The sequence below is a fragment of the Takifugu rubripes genome, chromosome 7 (genome assembly GCF_901000725.2).
Source record: "Takifugu rubripes chromosome 7, fTakRub1.2, whole genome shotgun sequence".
NCBI classification, from domain to species: Eukaryota; Metazoa; Chordata; class Actinopteri; order Tetraodontiformes; family Tetraodontidae; genus Takifugu; species Takifugu rubripes.
The window spans coordinates 4,264,154-4,277,714 of NC_042291.1; the positions used below are offsets into that span (position 1 = coordinate 4,264,154).

Below are 13,561 nucleotides of genomic sequence, written 5' to 3' on the forward strand. Positions count from 1 at the left end.
ACGACTCTGGAGGCCAACTCAAAGCCAATTGTGCAGGTGAGCATCAGATGTGGCATATATCAAGGAGATGCTCTGTCCCCCCTGCTGTTCTGCATAGGCCTAAACCCCCTCAGCCAGATCATCACCAAGAGTGGCTATGGGTACCAGTTCTGAAGTGGAACAACCGTCAGCCACCTCCTCTACATGGACGACATCAAGCTGTATGCCAAGAACGAGCGTGACATCGAGTCTCTGATTCACCTCACTAGGATCTACAGCAAAGACATCGGGAGGTAATTCGGGCTAGACAAATGTGGGCAGATGATATCTAGAAGGGGAAAGGTGATGGCAACTGACGGGGTTGAACTACCTGAAGGGAACATCACAGATGTGCAGGACAGCTACAAATACCTGGGGATCCCGCAGGCAAATGGTAACCATGAGGAGGCAGCTAGGAGGTCATCCACAGCTAGATACCTACAAGGTTAAGGCAGATCCTTAAAAGTCAGCTGAATGGTAAGCACAAGATCCAGGCCATAATCACCTACGCCCTGCCAGTAATCAGATACCCTGCTGGCATAATACCCTGGCCACTGGAAGAGATACAAGCCACTGACATAAAGACAAGGAAGCTCCTCACCATGCACGGAGGGTTTCACCCTAAGTCCAGTGTCCTGAGGCTGTACACAAAGCGAAAGGAAGGGGGCCGAGGACTGGTAAGTGTCTGAACTACTATCCAGGAGGAAACAACAAGCCTCCAAGAATACATCAAGAAGATGGCCCCCACTGACCCACTGCTGAGTGAATACCTCAGGCAACAAAAGCCCACCAAGGAGGAGGAACCTGAGGGGCTATCATGGAAGGACAAGCCCATGCATGGAATGTACCACCGACAAATTGAGGAAGTGGCTGATATCGAGAAAACATACCGGTGGCTGACAAAGGCCGGACTGAAAGACAGCACAGAGGCCTCTTCTGGACCCCTCGAGCCAATCATAAATGGAAGCAATCTTATTAAGCACCAATTTTCATGTGCATTACCACGGATGGTTTTACGAAAAGCAAAGTTTGGTTGTACACCTTGGGGAGAATTTGTCCTGTCTGTCCACTTATATGGAAAATGTTTGATTATTCTGTTGAGCTCTTCAAGACAGAAATATTTTTTTCTTAATCAAGATTTCTAAACACACTGCCAGCTCTGCAGGGACAATACCTTGAAATAAATCATGTAGTCAATCAGGTGGGTACCCTGTTGCCACATGAACGTGATTTAACCTTTGAGAAATAGCACAAATCCTTTTTACTGCGTGAGTATGAGTGTAGCTAGCCAATGCTGCTTCCACATCCAACTTGTATTGCTCCTTTGCTCTCCAAGGAAAAGCTTCTGTTCTGACTTCAAGAGTCCGAAACTGGGCCCGCTCTCCAAAACAAAATCTGCAAACATATGATCCACTAAAACTTTCAACACAACCTGCTACTGAATGAGCAGCAAGGTTATCAGCAATCACTGAAAACACAATGCCCGTTATTACGTTTCCAAAACTGGGCACAAAAATACCATCCTCTTCAAAGATTTTAAATCACTTAGTAATGGCTCAAGGATTTGAGAATAGCCAAATTTATGAACGTAGTCTGCCTTGCACCAAATAGCTAAGTAAATTGGTGACAAAGTAGACCTTAAAACAGATGGAATATCAGCCATTTCCCAATAGACTCCTGTTACCTTGTGCTTCCTACGAGAGGTTCTTAATTGATTGCAAATTTCAAAATCATCAGAGTAGAGAAGAACTGAAAGTCTTAACTCTTCTCTAAAGAGAAATGTATTTTCCTGGAAACCATCGTGAAAACTTCTGTAGTTATTTATAGACCCATTCTTGCACCCTTCTTGCACTCTTCAACAGGTTCTCCTGAATTTCACTACTTTTCAGGACTTGTGACAAAGAGTGCAAGATTGATCTATACTGAAATGACCTTCCCTGTTTTGCATCAAGTATATACTCTACAGGTTCCACAACAGAAAACTGTTCCTTTAAGTACTTATGTCACTGGTATGCAGTGCCAAATGGACCTTCTTCACTCAAAGCTACTCTAAGGGGATTTAATTGACAAACGTTATTGACCAAATCATTGATCACAGATCCTTCAATAGTGCAGCAATGGTTTTCTAATGTGTTATGGACAATGTTTTTGATAGCAGGTGTGGTTGCCGAACATAATATTATAGTTATTGTTACAAAGATGCCCATCACAAATGTGCAGCAAACGCTGAACACAGCTGCATTTTTTTTTCACTACTTTTAATGTGTTATTTACTCTACAACAAGCAATTAACACGTCAATGTGACAGTTTTAATCTATATTGCTAATGTTCCTACTTCTCACTGACATTATTTTGTATTGCGCGATCTCAGTGTGTTCTTGGTTGCCATCAAAGTGAGCAAAACAAAAAACTATGCATACTAGCGTTAACATGTTGCTCACTGCACAATGTTAATTAGATGTATTAAGAAGGACTCAATTGTAAATGTGTGCACCTAGTTTACTAGGTTGATAACTACAAGAAATCTCGCTGGCACAATTAATTTTGTAAATGTTACCGTTTTTTTTAGTGTACCTTTTCAAAAGTTTTGATAATAGGAATTAAATCCCCACGATCTCCCTCCTGTCTCTCTTGAAAGGCTGTGAAAATATGTCTCAAAAAGGGTCTGGAATACCCTCTTTTTCGAAGGGCTCTAAATAAAACATTCATTGCTTCCTTGAAATCCTAATATCTTGTGCATATCCATCTAAATCTAAGAGTTTGAGACTTTACTCTACCTCAAATGTGTGTTTTGGATGAAAACTTTGATGTCCAATTTAGAATTTGTTAGAAAATCTGGCCCCGCGAAAACTGTTGTGTCTAAAAAATCTATTGATTGTTCAATAATTTCTGTTTTAAGCTTAATAGATAACTTAATAGAAACTCCATGAACTGTAGTTCCGATCCTGTCCAGATTCCCCAAACATCATCTTAATACCACAGAGGTCCTGGTTCTATGAAATGGTCAAAGGAGTCCTCAAAGCCATCCTCTGAAAATGAGGAGGGCCCTTGAGGAACCTGAACAACCATCTCAGGCCCAGAGGCCCCAACCTCAGCTTCCTCATTTTGAAATTAATTTAAAAGACCTCCCAGGTCCAGGAGTGTGTATTCTCCAATGGGTGTTCTCCTCCCCATTGAGTCTTGGGTTAGGGTTAGGTCAGAGTTAGGGTTGGGTTGGGATAGGGTTCAGGTTAGGGTTAGGATAGGGGAATGTACCCTGCCTCCTATATGAGACAGGTCAGGGTTAGGAAAGCACGATCCTTCCTCCCAACCTCCCATAACCCCAATATCCCTGTTGTTGATAGGCACTCAAAAAAAAAAAAAAGGTTAGGCACAAAAGTACATCCTTTCATTAAGGCCATTTGGGTGTGTAGTACCTAATTTATAAATCCAGTCTCTCTTTGCTCTCCTTCTATGAGCCGTGGACCAGTGTGGACTGCACTATAAAACCAAGGCTTGCACTGCATCCCAGCCATGGGAGTTGAAGTGCTAGACAACATGCTGGTCAGTTTTTTGTGTCATGATATTGTGTTTATGGCAAGTAAACCGTACATGTATTGTCAATCTTGTTGCTCACACATATTTTTTATCACATTGTTTGCAACTCATTAAATAAACACAATTTTTTTTTTTTAAATTGTTTCCTTGTGTTGCAGTTCTGATTACTTTCTGTTTTTCTAAATCAAATACCCATTCTTGTTGTTTAATACTGGTTCTGTGGGCCGAGTTTCCAACCAATCTGTGAAATGACCTTTGATCTGACCAGGTAATCTTTGAGGTTTTTCTTCTTTCTGAATCCGGCGATTATTCTAAGATCATTATTGGGTTCATTTTATCTCATTGTGGATTAAAAATTGTTCCTAATTTGTCTAACCAGTTTAACAGTAAATGGCGAATAAGTGGTGACAAATGGGAGACCTGATTGGGTTTGGTCTGGACTCTGGAGGAAGGCTTTAAAACAGTTCCGGAGAAAGGTCCTAGAGTACCCTCTACTGGACAAAGCTGAGAATAGCACCTTGGTGGCTTGTTTTAAATTCTCTCGCTGTGTGCATATTCTGTAGAATCCTAATAATTGTGATGTGATTAGACCTGCAAACGTGTGTTTGGGGTGATAGCTGTTTTTATGTAAAAGTGCATGTGTATCTGTCTCTTTAAACTGTAATTTTATATCCAATTGATTATGTAGGGTAAACCTTTGGACTTTAAATGTGGTTGTATCAAAAAAATTCACTGTATGAGGATCCGTTATGGCTTTTAATTTTATGGAGGGATTGTGGTTGTTTAGTGTGCATAGAAAAATGGTAAACTCTTCCTCAGAATGTCAGAACGCCCCAGATTTAATACACATATCTATAATAATGTAAGGGCTTTTAATCGCATGCTCCCAATGTAGCAGTTTCCCCTGCAGCCATAAAAATGTCTGCATATGCCGGGGCAAATCTTTTGCCCATGGATGTGCCTTTTATTTGTAGGAAATATTTTTCATCAAATTCAAAATCATTTTGTGTTAAATTGATTTCCGATAATTACAATAATTCCTTGTGTGGTCTTTTTTTATCTGGAAATTTGTACAGAATGTTTTTGATTGCTTGGATGCCTTCTTGTATATCAGTATCGGTGTAGAGGCCATCCACATCCATTGTAAATAAAATGGAACCTGTGGGGATTTTTGGCTTTTTAACCTTGTCTATAAAATCCTAAGTGTCTTTGATGTAACTTTTGTGTGTTCTTGCCAATGGGTTTAAATAATAATCTATAAACTCTGCACACCTATATGTTTCACTGCTGCAACCAGACACAATGGGGCATCTTGGAGAAATTTCAAAGGGCTTGCTCCAATTAGCCAGATCCTTATGGATCTTAGGAAGTAAGTAAAATCTTCTGGGTCTGGGTTCAGAGTCACCAATCAGGCAATTGTGTTGTTTTTGCATAAATGATTTTTCTTATATACTTTTTGGAAGATTTGGGTGATAAGAGTGAAAGTTTTCATGTACATGTTTTTTTTATTTTGAATAATATCTTGTATCACTCAAATGTCTTTGTCCTTCCCATAAATACTCCTCTAAGTCCATCACCACCACTACAGTGCCCTTATCTGCTGGTTTAATAATGATTCTTTTGTTTTTCATCAATTCTTTCAGGGCTGAGTTTTCTTCAGGTGTACGATTGGATTTGATCCAGAGAATTTGGAATGAACTTTGAAAATAATTAATTGAATTAAATTTCGGATGTGACTAGGTAAATCTGAATCTGTGGGAGTCCAATTGGAAATAGGAGTTTTTCTGAATCCCCTTTATCTCCAAAGTAAGCCAATAATTTTAACCTTCTGGACCCCACCATCCTAAGAAGGTGACAGAGTCAATGCACACTCCATCCAGTCCATCCTGATCTGGGTGCACCCTGTAATATATGTATTTTTTTATATTAAAAAAAATAAGGTCAGGGTTGAGGTTAGGGCTAGGGCTAAAATTGGATTAGGGTTAGGGCTAAGATTAGGTTAAGGTTAGGGTTGGGGTTTAGGGTTAGGGCTGAGAATGGGTTAAGTTAAAGTTATGGTTAGGACTAACGGTAGGTTAGGGTTGGGGTCAGAGTTAGGGGTTAGGATTAAGTACAAAAGTACATCCTTTCATTAAGGCCATTTGGGTGTGTAGTACCTAATTTATTTATAAATCCAGTCTCTCTCTGCTCTCCTTCTCTGAGCCGTGGACCAATGTGGATTGCACTGTAAAAGGGTTAGGGTTAGGGGTTTAGGTAAGGTTTAAGAACTAGGCTTTCCCCTGGGTGAAGCCCTGAGGAAAGCACTGCACTGGTCATCCAGGTAGTTCGCGGGTTAGGGTAAGGGTTGTGGGTTGGGGTTCAGGTTTAGGTTTAGGTTTGAAAATTTCTTTACGCTGGCCTACTGATCGGAATAATGGCAGAGTGTGGAGGTCAGACCCCCCCACTGGGGATCAAAGTTTAAGACCATGTACAGCCGAGAAGAGGGGAGAGAGTGTTAGGACAGGGGTTAGGGTTAGGAGAAGGGTTAGGGTTTGGAGAAGAGTTTGGGTCTGGGTTAGGAAGAGGGTTAGGGTTGGGGTTAGGAAGAGGGTTAGGGTTAGGAGAAGGGTTGGGATTAGGAGAAGGGTTAGGGTTGGGAGTAGGGTTAGAGTTAGGAGGAGGGTTAGGGTTATGAGAAAGTTTAGGGTTAGGAGAAGGGTTAGAGTTAGGAGAAGGGTTAGGAGAGTAGTTAGGGTTAGGAGGACGGTTAGGGTTACGAAAAAGGTTAGGGTTAGGAGAAGGGTTGGGGTTAGGATTTGGATTAAGATTGGAGGATGCTTAGGGTTACCCTTAAGTGCTGGCGTTAGGAGAAGGGTTATGGTTAGGGTAGGGAGAGGGGATGGGGGTAGGAGAAGGGTTAGGTTTAGGATTAGGATGAGGGGTGGGATTAGGGTTAGGACAGTTAATAGAATTAGGAGAGGGATTCAGGTTAGGACAAGGATTTGGGTTAGGCTTAGAAGAAGGGGTGGGGTTGGCATTGGAAGGAGAGGTAGGATTGGAGTCACTGGAAGCGGTTAGGTTAAGGTCAAAGATGGAGTGTAGTGGTGGGAAGATGGGTGATGTGGTAGGGTGTTCCGAGCAAGTGGGAATGAGAGAGGCCAGTGTGTTGTTCTTGATGCTTCATAGAAAGCGTTTGGAGTACCCCCTCTCGTGTGGAGGCAGTGGAAGAGTGTACTAGGGGCATTGTAGAAGTCGGTCAAATTGGAGCAGATGCGGTGAAAACAAATTATTTGAGATTTGACTATGGCTTTGAAAGAATGTTTTGGGTGATAACTGGCTTTGTGGAAAAGGGCATGGGTGTCTGTGGGTTTGAAGTAAACTTTCATCTGTAGTGTTGTGTGTGCTGCCTGAGTAGTTTTGGGGAAAAAAAGTGGTGTCTTCATGTCTACTGTATGTTTGAGTTTGATGGATGAATGGTGGCTGTTGAGAATGTTGATGAATTCCATAAATTGGGGGATGCTATGTGTCCAGATGCCAAAAATGTGATCCAGGTAGCGGAGGTAGAGATTCGGTAAGAGGAGACATTTAGTGAGGGCTTCTCGTTCCCACTCGCTCATGTAGAGGTTGGCATATGAGGGGGCGAATCTTTGGCCCACAGTAGGATGGTTCCTGATCAAGCTGGGCAGGGCCAAACGGACAGCAAATGGACCAGTGATAATAAGAAAGGGGCCAATATAGCAAGAAGTAGTCTTGTGTAACCCTAACCCTAACATGAAGGGGCTCAATAGCTGAAGAAATTAAAGGTAGGGGGTATTTGTTTTTAACTGTTATCTAACAGTAACCCTAACATTAACATTAACTCTAACATTAACCCGAACATTAACATTAACCCTAACCCTAATGTTAACATTAAATCTACTTACCTAACCCTAACCCCAACCGTATCCCTAACCCTTTTTTCCAGCGGCACCCCCTGGCAGACGTGGGTGTTTACTAGAGTTTGACCATCAGGCTTGAGTTTATGGCTCACTACACTTAACCCTAATGCTAACCCTAACTCCAAAAGCTTTTTTAAAAAAAAAAAAAAAAATCCTACAATTATAGACAATCCTCTTCTACCATAACCTCATTTTTTTATTTTACTTTTTAAGAAATCAGTACTAATCAGTGAGAGACAAATATGTTCTCTTACAATGCATTCCCTGCAGTAGATCTCTTGATTATGTGGGAAATCTTTAGAGGTTTGTTATAGTACCTTCATAACCTTGTCTAGAGTATCCTTTTCTCAATAGTGCATGTGTGCTCCTGTGTCATAATCATAAATAACAGCCTAATTGTGGCAGTTGTGGTATGGACTTTCTTATCAGTCCATGTGTGTGGTCCTGATGATATAATAATTTCTGATAATGAATTTACTTGAACTTTGCCTACAGTCAAAGATCCAGTTGTTAATGACAAAGCAGCAGATATTTATCTAGCCAAGTTACACATTAAACTTGGGACGTAAATATGTGCAGAAGCCAGCTAAATTTCTGGAGAAGATCTGAGTAGAGTCAGACTGAAGATGAAGCTGGAAGTCTTTGTTTCGCTTGTCACAATACTTTATGTTGAAAGTACGCCACTTAGCAAATCAGTAGTGAGGAACAAGCTACTGCTCATCTCCTTCGATGGCTTTAGGTGGGACTATGACCAAGATGTGGACACCCCAAACCTAGACCAGCTCGTGGTGGATGGAGTAAAAGCTAGATACATCACCCCCCCAATGCTGACCATGACTGCACCCTCACACTTCACCACCATCACTGGTAACAAAAATCTCTAGTATTATTGTTTTTGTTATCATTATCATTTAACAACTGCAGAAGTAAATAAAGTAAAACTTTTTTTGTACTTTTTTATACGTAGGTGTATAATTACTTTAACAGAAGAAATATTACAGATTTTTCACTGCAAATACTGAAAAATCAAACAAAAAATCCTTAATTTAAAATATTTATATATAGTTCTGTAATGAGTTGTCTCTTCCCTCACAGCTTACTTCTTTCATTTGGAGATTTTATTGTAAGATTATAAATAATTATTTTCTTCATCAGGTATCACAGAAAGAATTAGGTTTTCTCAACTTCTTTACCTCATTACCCTCTTAAAATATACACCATCCTGTTTTTTTGTGTGTGTGTTAGGCAGATGGGTGGAGGATCATGAAGTTGTCCATAACATGATGTTTAACGCCACAACAAATTTAAAGGTTTTCTACAAACAAACCTTGAGGAGATCAGAGTGGTGGGATAATGGAGTTCTTCCTTTGTGGATCACAGCTCAGAATCAGGTGACCAATTAATCTGGATTCTCTAGAATTGGTCAACTTGACATTTCTGATAATTGGCAAAATGGGGTGAATATTATTTTCCAAGTGTAGCAATAACATGTACATCTTATATCTTGAAAAATAATCAGGTGGTATTGTTTTTAACCTTTTTTCATTTTGAAGTTGTTGACAATTTTACTTAAATGTGATTTTTTAAATTACCTATAGTAATCAGTAAATGAATAACAAAATACAAAATGACTGGGTTTGCTGATGTGACAATGAGACTACATAATAAAATTGCAAGTTCAGGCTGTGATCATGACAACATCTTATATTCTTTCAGGGTCTAAAAACGGGCTCCTTCTATTTCCCAGGAGGTGGGGTCAGTTATGATGGTCAGGTTGTCAACCGGGCCCTGTTGAAGCCAAACGTACACCCAGATGACAATGAAACTGAATGGTGTCAGAACATTGACAAAGTGATGAACTGGTTCTCCGAAGAAGATTTCAACTTTGTGACACTTTATTATGGTGAACCGGACAATGTGGGCCACAACAAGGGGCCTGACCATCCAGACAGAAAGAAGATCATCAAGCAGATTGACCGCACCATTGGGTACCTGGGGGAAGCAATCAGGCGCCATAATCTTCATGACACACTCAATGTCATCATCACATCAGATCATGGCATGACCACTGTAAAAAAACGCCCAAATGTTGATGAGATCATCCTCAACAAATACCTAGATTTACTCAAGTTGACTAGTTTTGAGATTCTTGACTATGGTGGTTTTGGAATCCTCACTCCACGGCCAGGGAAGGAGCAGGAAGTGTTTGAAGCTCTGTCAAAGGCCCCCAATCTGACTGTGTACAAGAAAAATGAGATTCCTGAAAATTTCCATCTGGCCAAAAGTAAGCGTCTGCCTCCTATCATAATTGTTGCAGATTTGGGATTCAACCTAAACTCGGTGAGTTGGATTTTAATCCTACTTGTGATTTATTTTATATCATATTTTTTACTTTTAACTGCCAGTTAGTTCAGTTTCCATTATGTCCATTATGGACACTCACAAATCAAAAGGCTCTCTGTGTTGTGACCACTGGACTTGAAGACAATAAATGTTAAGTCACAACCGAGAAAACTGCATTCTGAGTCAGGATCCAGACATGGTTCTGTTTGGAACAAGATCTGCTACTATCACTCTGACCTTTATTTATTTTCACTGGTCCTAATGTTGTAAAGTGACATGCTGCTTACCACAGGATAGTTTACCACATCACTAAGAATTAGACCTAACCCTAACCCTAACAGCTATGACTACACCGCTTGTTCAGTATTTTCCCATTTAATGTGCTGACATTTGTTGACCAAGTCCACAGTTAAATAAAAAGTAAAACAGGTGATCTGCAATTTTAAGACAAATTGCAGATTATTCAATAAATGTGGTATCTGCCCCAATTACTGTACATGTACAAGATTAGTTTGAATGTCTAAACAGTCGTGAAAATGTCTGTGTTAAAAATGACCTTGAGTTGAACATCGTTCTTCCTCTTTATCTGTTTCCACCAGCGATTCATTGTTTATGTCAACAAAGGTGATCATGGCTACAACAATGAAGAAATGGACATGAAGACTATTTTCAGGGCTTTTGGACCTGACTTCAAAAAGAACTTAACAACTGAGCCATTTGACAGCATCCACATTTATCCTTTGATGTGCAAACTGCTGGATATTGAACCGGCACCACACAATGGCTCACTGGCCATGACAGAGAAAATGTTGGTACTCAAGGGTGAGTTTAGATTTTCTTCCAAAATTGTTTGTTCTTTTTTACTTTTCAGAGGGTTTTACAAATGTATATAAAATTGTCTCACTTTTTATTTTATGTATAATATTAATAATGGTATTTCTGATACTAATTATATTACTGATATTAATAATCACTTTGGGTTAACACTAACCCTAATAATAAGCCACTTGTAATATGAGCAGTATGTCTTTTAGAACAAAGAAAAATACAAAAAAAACCACTTAAGTGGGAGGTTGTTGAGTGTAGAAGGGGGTGGATCTGGCGATTCAATAGAACGGTTTGAGTTGATGGAACCTAAAAAAAAATAACCTGACTACGTAGCTTCTCTGGCTAAGACTCTAAACAATGTTGTGTGTACATCAGGACAATATTTGTCTTATTTCCGACACATGTTACACTGCAGTGCATGGGTGTGAAATATACCATAAATCCGCACTATAGACTACCTGACTATAAGTCACACCATCCAAATTGCATAAAATTTAATAAGAAAATAAACATATAAAGTGCACATGAGTATAAGCCGCATGTGGCCACTTTGAAATGTGAGGTCATTATAGTACACAAAAAGATTATTTTAAATGTTTAATTAGGAAACACGGTGGTAACACAGTTGTAATACAGCATTAAAATCAGTCTTTTTTATGAACAATAAAATGACATTACAGTAACATGCTGATTAAAAAAATAAAGGGCAGGCAGTGGTTGATCATTAGCCTTTAACTAAGCTGCATCTTAAACATTTCTTCATGTGTTATCCATGACGAGGGTGTGTACAAAACACGTAAACAGACTGTTCGAAACACAATTAAACTAATATCTTCCTCAGCTCATTACCATATCTCTTCCACTTGGAGGTTTTCATTATAGTATGATAAAGACTTCTAGACTGCTATGAATACTTGCGGGTGCAGCATTATGATCAGGTTTTGTGATTGTCCGAGGTAAAAGTATTCACAAAGGTGTTTCAAGACTTTTATCAGCTTTTGAAACTACATATTAATTTAAGAAAGGCATTAAATCATACACATCAAAAATAAATTAGTATATTGTTATCTTTTAGAAATGAATAATTCACAAACAGTTGTTCAAATAAAAACCTGATCAATGCATCTGTTTTAGTAATATTGTATGAGGAACAAGAGCCCAGTTTATATTGTAACATTTATTGGATTTATTCTATGGTGACATAGACTAAATTCTTTATTCCATTGAAAACCAATCGCAGTTGCTTTGATTTAATAGTGATGCTGCTAGAAGTCATGTGTTCCATCAAAAAAAGAATTCACAGTATAATCTGTGTATTTGTGTGTGTTTGCAGGTGGAGCCCTTCGGCTGATTCCTACATGGCTAACATTTCTATTAATTGGCATATTTATGCTGCTGTAATAATTGCAGTGTCAGCTTCAGCTCCTTGAGATCAGTTCCTGTTGGACTAATTTTTAACAATACAGATTTATTATCATCATTAGTGTTCTTCAAGTCTGTCTTGCTAACAAGAATATTATGCTTTCTTCGAATGATAGTAAGTTGTGATTGGTAACTTAACTTATTGATTCTAGTTTCCTGTAACACGACAAGATAAAAAGTAATTAAATCTCCTTTTATCACCTGTGTAGTCGATGTGCATATAGCTTTGCACATAAAAACAAGGGATTTGAATTTAATTTCCAATATAAAATAGTTAATTAAAATTTACTCCAGAAATGTGCAGAAACACTGATTTAAAACTGAACCTGCTACCCACAATCAAGGTGCCATCAGTAGTTCTTAAACTTCCCTCCTAGTCAAATTCCACAAAAGATAAGGAAGTTAAATAAAATGATCTAAGAACAGAACTTTGGACAACAAATACCACTTCTAAAAAAGTAATATCTTGTCAAGCAAATCAATAAACAAAACTGTACTGGACAAGATGTTTATGTGATCGTCTGTTCATTTTCTTTTCTATTTTACTATAAATTCTGGCACGAAAAGACACAAATACCAACACACTCTCCCTCCTTTCATATCTCTTCACATTTTACGACCCCGTAATGAAAACCAACAACCATTGATCTACCAGCAGGAGTGGAGTGAACTTCTGTGACAGAGATTCGAAGTAAATCTGAAATATTATAATGTACTCAACCAACCTCATCTAAATCTTGCTAAAATGATTCTATATGTGTTGAGAACTTAGATCCATTTTTGCTTTATCTGCAAACTTGTTGACCCAGGTCGGCCAAGGGCAGGATGGAACAATGTCTGAGTGTTAAAATCTTTGCCTACACTAAATTTTGTGGATGACGTTTATTGCTCCAGTGATTAGGTTATTAAGTATAAGAGTACTATCATTTGGAATTTATGAAAAGACTTGCTTGAAAATAAATTTCTGCTTGTAAATAATGTGTCTGTTTGTCTTAACCCCTGCCAGAATATCAGCTTTGTGGTCATCCTAACAGGTCTACATTTCACAAATAAATACAGGGAGACTGAGTGATTATTAGGCACGGTGTTGTAATATTTTCAGCCAGTGGTTAGGGTTAGTGAGTTCCTCAGCTACAAAGATAAACTGGCGCAAACAACTCTTTAAGAAGCCTCCAGTTGATCCAAAATGCTGCAGCCAGGTATTGACAAAAGAGATCACATAAATCCTGTGATGGCATTGCTTCATTGGCTGCCCGTTAAATTTAGAATAATTTTTAAAACCCTTCTTCTGACCTACAAGGTCCTCAGAGGCCTAGCTCCATCCTACCTGGAGGAGCTAGTGACACCTTACCAGCCCAATAGACTGCTCCGCTCTCAGAATGCTGGTCTACTTGTGGTTCCCAGAGTTTCTAGGAGTAGAATGGGGGGCCGAGCATTTAGCTACCAGGCCCCCCTGCTATGGAACCAGCTCCCTGTCCAGGTACAGGAGGCTGAC

The 13,561-nt window shown here is 39.2% G+C and overlaps 1 protein-coding gene across 1 annotated transcript; it reads left to right on the plus strand.

Moving 5' to 3' along the window:
• The first annotated feature begins 7,056 nt into the window (after window positions 1-7,056).
• LOC101073134 (ectonucleotide pyrophosphatase/phosphodiesterase family member 7) lies at window positions 7,057-12,570 on the plus strand. The gene is made up of 6 exons (XM_029838521.1): window positions 7,057-7,106; window positions 8,213-8,340; window positions 8,719-8,864; window positions 9,190-9,813; window positions 10,416-10,638; window positions 11,978-12,570. The coding sequence occupies exons 1-6, from the start codon at window positions 7,057-7,059 to the stop codon at window positions 12,043-12,045; spliced, it is 1,239 nt and encodes a 412-aa protein (XP_029694381.1). The 3' UTR covers window positions 12,046-12,570.
• The last annotated feature ends 991 nt before the right edge of the window (window positions 12,571-13,561 follow it).

What these genes read in the sequence shown, in the direction of transcription:
- LOC101073134 (XM_029838521.1), top strand. Translation starts at nt 7,057, where the DNA reads ATGTGTCCAGATGCCAAAAATGTGATCCAGGTAGCGGAGGTAGAGATT. An exon ending in GTAGCGGAGGTAGAGATTCG is followed by an intron (nt 7,107 to 8,212) that starts GTAAGAGGAGAC and finishes CGATGGCTTTAG; the next exon opens with GTGGGACTATGACCAAGATG. An exon ending in TGGGATTCAACCTAAACTCG is followed by an intron (nt 9,814 to 10,415) that starts GTGAGTTGGATT and finishes TGTTTCCACCAG; the next exon opens with CGATTCATTGTTTATGTCAA.